The 10,000-nt window shown below is 50.2% G+C and overlaps 1 protein-coding gene across 1 annotated transcript in view; it reads left to right on the plus strand.

The window, feature by feature from the left end:
• Positions 1-55: 55 nt before the first annotated feature.
• Positions 56-10,000, plus strand: part of LOC119598648 (syndecan-like) — a gene marked incomplete at its 5' end in the record, with an annotated part of 92,334 nt that continues 82,389 nt past the window's right edge. The window contains 1 exon segment of the mRNA XM_037948347.1: positions 56-238. Within this exon segment, the coding sequence (XP_037804275.1) occupies positions 56-238 (183 nt within the window).

Genomic DNA, 10,000 nt, shown 5'->3' on the forward strand with positions numbered 1-10,000 from the left:
TGGGGGACTGGTTTTTTTTACTGTGTATCGGGAAGGGAGTGACCGGACTTATGGTGGTCTGGTGACGGGCCAGAGCTGACCCATGTCGAAGGCTCGGGTCACGGACCTGTAGGGCGCGGTCCTTACGATACTTACGACGACACAGAAGACGACTACGACGACTGGAACACCTTTGATGTACACGCCGGCAAGGATGGGCATGATGAGGAGACGGCAGAAGGATCCGGCATTAGAGTCTGTGAGTATTCTATTTTAGTTACCCCTCATACGTATGACGCGTTTTCTGTGGGAAATTTTGGTCCATTTTCTCTTGGATTTCAAGGGTAACTAGCATATTATGAAGCTTTAGTTGAATTCGTACTGATTTAATGTGAAATGGACTATTGTTTTCCTACAGAATACTGCTGTGGTATAATTAAGCCTTATTAGTCGAATGCTGTTATTAAGATATCCGATATACCCGTAAGGTTAATCAGATTGAAATGAAAACAGATTTTTTTTTTTTTAGTTCATTGATATTTTCAGCAAAATAGACTTTCAGCTTGATGCGTCCTTGGGCTTTTGTGAAGGGAAAAGAAAACGAATTAACATTAGAGAGACAAATAATCAAAATATAATTTTAAGCAAAGAGTTACATATGGCTTTACGTTACCATGTGTTTACATGAATTTACATAAGCCTAATGACAACATATGCAGATACTAGCGCTACTAAATGATAACACGAATTGTGGAATGGATATTAGTATTCAGAAACAACTTTTGATGATGTCGTAACAGGCGGGATTCCTTCCAGCTTTTTTTTTCAAGGCAGAAGGACTTGGGCCGAAACTTGGGCATCGTAGCTTTCGCACAGGATAAGTTCATGCATACATAATTAGTTTGTTTTCCGGAATCTTGCCGTCTGAATTTTGATGAGTAAGAGGCGGCAGCTGCCAGTCATGGCCCCCTGCTGTTGTTTTTGATTTGTTTGTTTGATTATCGGTTGTTGTGTTAATGGGTCGAGGTGGATGGATAATGCAGGATAGATGGGGTTAGTTTTTTATTGTTTTCAAATCACTCTGTTGAAAGGAAAGGCAGGTTTATGCAAGTATCCCGTGAAAACATGCCGTTTCTTATCAGTTTTCTTTGGAAGAACCCATTTTCTGTCAGGGTGATAAGGTTTTCAGAGAAAACGGAAATTTTTTCTCTTTCTTCGTAGGTATTTTTGAAGGTCTCCATATATGTCTTTTCGTCTGTTTGTTAGAGTGTATGTGTCCTCACCCCCCCCCCCTCTCTCTCTCTCTCTCTCTCTCTCTCTCTCTCTCTCTCTCTCCCTCTCTCTTCTCCTCTCTCCTCTTCTCTCTTCTTCTCTCTCTCTTTTCCCCTCTTCTCTCCTCTTCTCTCCTCTTTTTTTCCTTTTCTCTCCTCTCCCTTTTCTCTCCCACTCTCACTCTCACTCTCCCACTCTCCCACCCTTTCCTCTCCTCTTCTCTCCTCTCCTCTCCTTTCCCTCTCTCACACTCACTCTCTTATTCTCCCACCCCTCTCCCACTCTCCCTCCCCTCTAATTCCTCCCCATCACCTCCTCCTTCCTCCTCCATCCCTCCATCCCTCCACCTCCCGTCCTCCACCTCCCGTCCTCCACCTCCCGTCCTCCACCTCCCGTCCTCCACCTCCCGTCCTCCACCTCCCGTCCTCCACCTCCCGTCCTCCACCTCCCGTCCTCCACCTCCCGTCCTCCACCTCCCGTCCTCCACCTCCCGTCCTCCAACTCCCGTCCTCCACCTCCCGTCCTCCACCTCCCCTCCTCCACCTCCCGTCCTCCACCTCCCGTCCTCCACCTCCCTCCGCAAAGGCTCCTCTCGCTCGCCAAGACCCCGGAGAGGCAGACGCATGGAAGGGCGCGCGGGGCGACAGGCAGACAGTAATAATTGGTTGCCTTGGAAACTCAGGCCAGGTGGATAGCTATGGAGGGCGGGGGGTACGAATGGAGGGGGTGGGGCGGGGAGGGGGGTGAGTGGAGAGTGGGGGTGAGGTAGAGGGAGGGGGTGGGAGGGTGAGTAGAGTGTTGAGTAGGGGGTAAGGGAGTGAGAGAGAGTAGGGTGAGGGGGTTAAGAGGGTGAGACAGATAGGGGGGGATGCTGTGGAGTGGGGTTTGGCATCGGTAGGGGAGAGGGGGTGGGATGGGGAGGGGGAGGAGGGTTGGGGTAGGAGTGACGTGGGGGGGGGGGGATTGGGGGAGAGTGACGTGGGGGAGGGGGGGGATTGGGGTAGGAGTGACGTGGGGGGATTGGAGGAGGGTGGCTGGGGGGGGGGTTGGGGGGGGAGTGACGTGGGGGGTTGGAGGAGGGGGTACGTGGGAGGGGGGGGGATTGGGGGGGGGGGGGTTGGGGGGGGGGGATTGGGGGGATGCGTGGGGGGGGGGGAGGATTGGGGGGGGGAGTGACGTGGGAGGGGGGGGATTGGGGGAGGAGTGACGTGGGAGGGGGGAGGGTGGGGGGAGGAGTGACGTGGGAGGGGGGGAGGATTGGGGGAGGAGTGACGTGGGAGGGGGGGATTGGGGAGGGGGACGTGGAGGGGGGGAAGATGGGGGGGGAGTGACGTGGGGGGGGGGGGGGGGGAGGATTGGGGGGGGAGTGCGGGGGGGGGGGGGATTGGGGAGGGTGGGCGTGGGAGGGGGGGAGGATTAGGGGAGGAGTGACGTGGGAGGGGGGGAGGATTGGGGGAGGAGTGACGGGGGGAGGGGGGGGTTGGGGGGGAGGGTGGGGTGGGGGGGGGGGTTTGGGGGGGGAGTGGAGTAGGAGGGGGGGGGAGGTGGGTTTTATGATATTCAGAGGGGGGAAAGGAGAGGGGGGGGGGGGGGATAAAGGAAAGGAAAAGGGGGAAAAGTGAAGAAGGGGAAAAGAGAGGCAGGGGAAAGAAATTAGGAAAAGGGTAGAGAAAAGGAAGGAAAAGAGAATGAGATGTGATCGAGTGGATACAAGAAAAAGGGGAAAAAAGGAAGAGTAAAAAAAAAAGTAAAGGATAGGTCGGAGAGGAATGAATGCACGAAATGAAATAAGAAAAGATGGAAGAGGGAAAAAGGAAAGAATTGAAGGAAGGGAGGGAGAAAGGAAGCAAGAAACAAAGGAAAATGAATAAAACAGGGAAAGAGAAAGGAAAGGAGAGGAAAGGAAGGAGAGAGAAATAAAATGGAACGAAAAAGGAAGGGAAACAGAAGGAAAGGACAGGAGGACGGGGGAAAGGAGATGAAATAGTGAGAAAAAGAGGAAGGGAGAAAGGGAAAAAAATAATCGAAGAAGAGGACGAGAAAGAAAGGGAAGGAAAAGAAGGAAGAATGGAAAGAGGAAAGGAAGAAAGAATGGAAAGAGGAAGGAAGGAAGAAAAAAATGAAGGATGAAACAAAGGAAAGATTGAAAGGAAAAGAACAAAAGAAACAAACGAAGATACGAAATAAAGAAAGGAAGGATTAAGCACTGAGGGAAAATGAAGGAAGAAAGGGAGAGGAAGGAAAGAAGAAACGCTACATAAAAAGGGGAAATTAAATGAAAAGCCGAACTCAGGAAAGAAAAAGAAAGAAGGAAGGAAAACAGGAAAAGGGAAATAAGAGAAAAAAAAGAGAAAATAGAAGGAAGGAAAAAAGGAAAAGGAAATAATTGAGAAAAAAATAAAAGAGGGGGAAATAAGAACCAAAAAAGGAAAGACTGAACGAAGGGAAGAGACGAAAAACAAACGGACAAAAAAAAAAGAGGAATAGATAAAAAAAAGAGAGAAACCGAACGAAGGAAAGAAAAGAAGGGGAGAGGAAGGGAAGGAGGGAGGGGAAAGGGAAAGGGTGGGAGGGAAGGGGGAGGGGAAGGGAAGGGAGAGAGGGGGAAGGGGGGGGAAAAAAAGGAGGGGGGGGGAAAGGGAAAGGGAGGGAGGAAAGGAAGGGAGGGAGGGAGGGAGGGGGTAGATCCGCGTCTTGGCCCTCAAAACCCCCTCTTGACCGCCCAATTTCCCTTTTTTAAATTTCGGTTCCTCATCGGTCGCCTGCCCTCCCCTCGCCTCCCATCATCTTTGTTTCTCTCTGTTTCTCCCTTTCTTCTCCTTTTTTTTCTCTCTCCCTTTCGTGTGGATGGAGGTGGGGCTGGGGTGGGGTTGGGGGGGGGGTGGGAGGGGGTTTGGGGGTGGGGTGGGGTGGAGGGGGGGTTGGGGGTGGGGAGGGGGAGGGGGGTGGGGGGGGGGGTGGGATGGGGTTGGGGGTGGGGGGGGGTAGGGGGGGGGGTTGGGGTAGGAGAGGAAGTGAAAATGGAGAAGGAGAAGCGGAAGAGGAAGGAGAAGGGCAAGGGGAATGAGAATAAGAATGAGGAGAACAAGAAGAACAAGGAGGAGGAGACCGAGAAAGAGAGCGAGGGACAGAAAGATAGGAGAGAGAGAGAGTGAGAAAGTGAGAGCGAGAGAGTGAGAGCGAGAGAGAGAGAGCGAGAGAGAGAGAGGCAGAGAGTGAAGGAGAGAGAGAAGGGAAGAGAGAGAAGGGGAGAAGAGAAGGGGAGAGGAGGAGGAGAGAGAGAGAAGAGGGGAGAGCGAAAGAGAGACGAGAGAGAAGAGCGGAGAGAGAGAGGAGAGGAGAGAGAGCGAGGAGTGAAGCGAGAGAGAGAGAGCGAGAGAGTGAGAGCCAGGAGTGAAGCGAGAGAGTAGAGCGAAGATGAGAGCGGGAAAAGAGAGAGGAGAGAGAAGAGGGAGGGAGAGGAGAGAGAGAGAGCGAGAGAGAGAGAGCGAGAGAGAGAGAGCGGGGGGGAGTGAGACGAGAGAGTGAAGCGAGAGAGTGGAGCGAGAGAAGAGAGCGAGAGAGGAGAGCGAAGAGGAAGCGAGAGAGTGGAGAGCGAGAAGAGAGAGCGAGAAGAGAGAGCGAGAGAGAGAGGCGAGAGGTGAAGCGGAGAGTGAGAGCGAGAGAGTGAGAAAGCGAGAGAGAGAATAAGAGAGTGAGCGAGAGAGAGCGAGCGAGAGAGAGAGCGAAAGAGAGAAAACATCGATTAGATGCACAACTTGGCTTGTTTTGATTATTTAACCCTACAAAGGACAATGTAGTCATCTGACAACTGGTTCTCTACGACAATGGAAGCAGTCCTCCCGCTCTCAGCCTCTCTTATACGTATCTCTTTCACCTCTTGGCCTCTCTCCTCCCTTCTCTCGTCTCCTCCTCTCCCTCGCTCCTCGCTTCTCCCTTGTATCCTCTTCCGTCCCTTGTACTCTGTTTCCTCTCCCCTCTCTCTCTCTCCTCTTTCTCCTCTCTCTCCGCTCTCCTCCTCCACTCTCCTCTTTCCCTCGGTTCTCTCCTCTTCTCCTTTCTGCTCTTCTCTCTTCCTTCTCTCCCTCCTCTCCCCCCTCTCTCCCCCCTCCCTCCCTCCCCACTCCCTCTTCTACCTTCGCTCATAGTGTAAAAAAATAGGTCGTGAACAATGCTGTGCCATCCCCTCCCCCTCCCCCCTCCCCCCCTCTATTCACCTCCCGTCATCTCTCCTGTTTGACGGACTTTTTTCTCTTAATGCTATCTGTATGAGCTGACCTAATGCGTAATCGCTGTCTTCTGAGAACTGCTGTGGAATAATTCTGTTGATGCTTATCATTTTTTTGTTATCTCTTCGGTCACCTTCGTTTTTTTTTATTTATTTATTTTTTTTTTATTATTATTTTTTTTTGTGCTCTCCCACACGGAAACGAACACGAATACGCACACAAACACGAACTTGGATTGCACACCAAGCATGCCGCTTACACGCCACAACGCACGAACCCCTTTCACTCCTCACTACTCCACTCACTCACTCCTCCCCTCCTCCTCACCACTCACTCCTCACTCACTCACTCACTCACTCCTCACTCCCCAGTCCCCCACTCACCCCCAACCCCCCCCAAAAAGCCCCCCCCCCCAAAAACCACCCCCCCCAACACCCCCCCCCCCCAAAACCCCACCCCCCCACCCCCCACCCACACCCACCCGCCCCCCACACCTACCCGCCCCCCACATCCCCCCCACCCCACCCCCCCACCCCCCCCCCACCCCCCACACCCACCCACCCGCACACAAAAACCACAACACACACCCACACAACCACACACACCACCACCACACAAAAACACACACACACACACACACACACACACACACACACACACACACAATTCTATCCTACTTTACCCCTTTTTTCCATCATAATTGGATTAATTCCATCGTCGGACACAATGTTTTCGTAACTATTTTCGGCATTCCTCGTATTGCTTCCTCTTTCGCGGAATTTTATGTGTTTCTGTCGCGCGGTTCCACGTGTCACCGGTTCAATTACGGGGTTCATTTCACGGGATGGTTCCAAAGACGCGCACCGGCCCTTTGTTCCGTTGCCCCCCCCCCCCGTTCCCCTCCCCTCTTCCCCTCCTCTCTTCCCCTTCTCCCTCCCCCTCTCCCGGGCCTCCTCCATCTTTTTTTTTTTTTTTTTTTTTTTTTTTTTTTTTTTCTTCTCCTCTCCCCCGAGGCGTTCTCTTGCTCTGGTTTTTGGTTTTTATTTCTTTTTCTCTTTGCTTTTTCTCTTTCATTTTCTTTTTTTTTTGTCTTTCTCTTTCTATATATATATATATATATATATAGATAGATAGATTGATAGACAGATAATTATCTATTATTTAATATATATATAATTTGTAAATATATTATTTAATATATTTTTAAAAATATTATATAATATTAATATATATTATTATATATATATATTTAAAAATATATATATATATATATATATAATATATATATATATATATATAAATAATATTTTTATATTCCACACACACACACACACCAACACATTTTTTATATATTATATATTATATATTATATATATATATATAATTATATATTTAAAAAATTTTTTATATAGTAATATTTATATATATGTATATATTGTATATATATGTTTTTAATATGTAAATATGTTATATATGTTTTTTTTTATATGTATTATTTATAAATTTATATATTTATATTTTTTATTTTATGTATTTTGTATTTGTATTTTGTTTATTTTTTTTTATAAAATATATTTAAATTTTTTTTTATTATTTATAATGTGTTAAAATTTATAAATTATTTTTTTTTTTTATTTTTATATATATTAATGTTGTGTGTGTGTTGGGGGCGTGTGAATTTTGTATCTCTCCCTCTCTCTCCTTCTCTCTCTCTCTTCCTTCTTCTCTCATCTCCTCCCTCTCTCTCTCTCTCTCTCTCTCCTCCGCTCTTCTCTCTCTCTCTCTTCTCCCTCCCCCTCCTTTCATTCTGAGGGAGTAGGTTTACAATGAAGTGATGTAGGCAGCTCTTCTTCGCTGTATCCCCGGGTGACGCGTAGATGTAGGCCATTTGTTGGAGAAGCAGAGGGGGGGGGGTAGGAATAGGAATAGGAATGGAAGGAGGAGGAGGAGGAGGAGGAGGGGGAAGGAATGAGGGAGGAGGAGAAAGAAGAGGAGATGGAGGAGGGAGGAGGAGAAAGAAGAGGAGGAGGAGGAGGAGGAGGAGGGGGAAGGGAGGAGGGAGGAGGAGAAAGAAGAGGAGGAGGAGGAGGAGGAAGGGATTAGGATGGTGGAGAAGGAACGAAGGAATGGGAATGGGAGCAGGATAAAAATATAGGGATAAAGAGAGAAGAAAGTAAGAGAAAGTATAGAAACGAGAGAGAAGGAGAAAAAGTAAGAGAAGTAGAGCGAAAGAGAAAAAGAGAGAGATGACAAAGAAGGCGAAGAAGAGCGAGATAAGAGGGCACTCGAAAGCCCTTGGTCAGCCGTCGGCGGGAAAGCAGCTTCCCGGCAACAAGGCTGCATCCGCCCCTCCCTCGCCCCCCTCTCCGTCTCCCTTCTCCTCCTCCGTCTCCCTCGCCCCCCTCTCCGTCTCCCTTCTCCTCCTCTATCTCCCTTCTCCTCCATCTCCCTTCTCCTCCTCCGTCCCCCCTTTCCCCCCCTCCGTCTCCTTCTCCCCCTCCGTCCCCTTCTCCTCCTTCCCCTCCTCCTTCCTCCCCGCCCCCTTCCCTTCTTTTTTCTCCTCTCTTTTCCCATCCCCTCTTCTTGCCCTTCCTCCTCCTTCCTCTCCTTCTCTCTCTTCTCTCCTCTCTTCTCGCCTTCCTCCTCCTCCTCCTTCCTCTTCTCTCTCTCCTCTCCTCTCTTCTTCCTCCCTCTCTCCCTTTTCCTCCCTCCTCCCTCCCTTTCCCCCTCCTCCCCCCTTTTCTCTCTTCCCACTCCCTCCCCCATTCTCCGCCCTACTCTCTTCTCCCTCTTCCTCCCCCTTCTCCTCCCTCCTCCCTCCTCCCTCCTCCCCCCTCCCTCCCCCCCTCCTCCCTCCTCCCTCCTCCCTCCCCCTCCCCTCCCCCCCCTCCTCCTCCCCCTCCTCCCCTCCCCCCCCTCCCCCCCCCCCTCCTCCTCCCCCCCTCCCTCCCCCCCCTCCTCCCTCCTCCCCCCGGGGCCCGAAGACTCACGGGGGGGGGGGGTTAAAGTTGTGTACGGGGGTAGGATTCGGGGCCCTGGGGCTCGACGACGTCTCTAGGGGGGTCCCCTTTGCCTGCCTGAGATTTCCCACCTTTCCGCCCGACCGTCCGTCTCTGCTAATGCCCTCCCGCGACGGGGTTTCGTCATCGAGGCCGACGTAAAAGCCTGCGAGGCTGATACGGTCGAGGAGATCACGGGAAGACAACGGGCTCTCCATCCCTAAGAGGTGGCGTGGCGGAGCACCTTCCTGCCCCGAGGGAGAAGCATGAATGGCACCAAAGCCGGACGAGGGAGGCGGAGGGGGGGCCTCCAGGCCGTCGATGTCGGCAAGGCTCCTTTTCGCTTGGGATAGAGGAGGGATCTACGAACTTGAGAGCAGGGCGTGGCATGGCACTGTGTTGGCCGAGGCCTGAGAGAGAAGACGCGTACGTGGAATGAAGAGCCTTATGACGGCTTTACGGGGGAGGGAAGGGGTAGGGGGGGGTTGGTGACAGGAAGTGACGAAAAGAAGGATGGAAAGGGATTGGGGGGAGGGAGGGGGGAGGGAGAAAAGAGGAAGGAGAGGAGGGCACGAGAAGATGGGTCAGTAGGGCGAAAAAGAGGAGGAGGAGATTGAACAAGCGAATCTCTCTCTTCCTCTCTCTCTGTCTATCTATCTATCTATCTTCTATTTGTTATGGGTGTTGTTGGGATGCTTTAGTTGGTGTGGTTGATTTTCGATTAGTCTTTAAGTAAATAACTGGATATTGGTAGGCATAGGTAGATCGGTAGGTCTTTTGATAAGTAGGTAAATGATAAGTAAGTAGATAGGTAGATTCGTACATACATAAATACATACATAAATACATACATACATACATACATACATACATACATACATACATACATACATACATACATACATACATACATACATACATACATACATACATACATACATACATACATACATACATACATACATACATACATACATACATACATACATACATACACAGGTTAATAGGTAGGTAGGTGGATCGGCATCTGGCTGAATGAAAAAAGGTCAAACGAAATATAGGTTAATCGAGCTTAGAAATGAGGAGGAGGTCGATGGAGAGAAAATTGAATGTGGGAGAGAAGTGAGGATAAGCAAGGCGACAGAGGGAGAGGAAGTGGAAGAGGAAGAGGGAAAGGAAGAGGAAAAGGAAGAGGAAGAGGGAGGGTGAATGGTACGAGGGAGAGGAAGAGGGAGAGGGAGAGGGAGAGGGAGAGGGAGAGGGAGAGGGAGAGGGAGAGGAAGAGGGAGAGGAAGAGGAAGAGGGAGAGGAAGAGGGAGTGGGAGAAGTAGAAGTGGAGGAGGAAGTGGGAATGGAAGATGGGAAGAAGGAAAAGAAGAGGGATGGGAATGCAGGGGAGAGTCAGAGTGAGAGTGAGAGGGCGAGTATGGATGTCTGAGAGAGAGCCCGTGTTGTCCTTGTGTTTGTTCTGTTGTGACGGACGCTCCAATTCCCCTTCTGTTTATCTGGCTTTCCCGTTTG

This window comes from Penaeus monodon, chromosome 41 (assembly GCF_015228065.2).
Source record: "Penaeus monodon isolate SGIC_2016 chromosome 41, NSTDA_Pmon_1, whole genome shotgun sequence".
NCBI lineage: Eukaryota > Metazoa > Arthropoda > Malacostraca > Decapoda > Penaeidae > Penaeus > Penaeus monodon.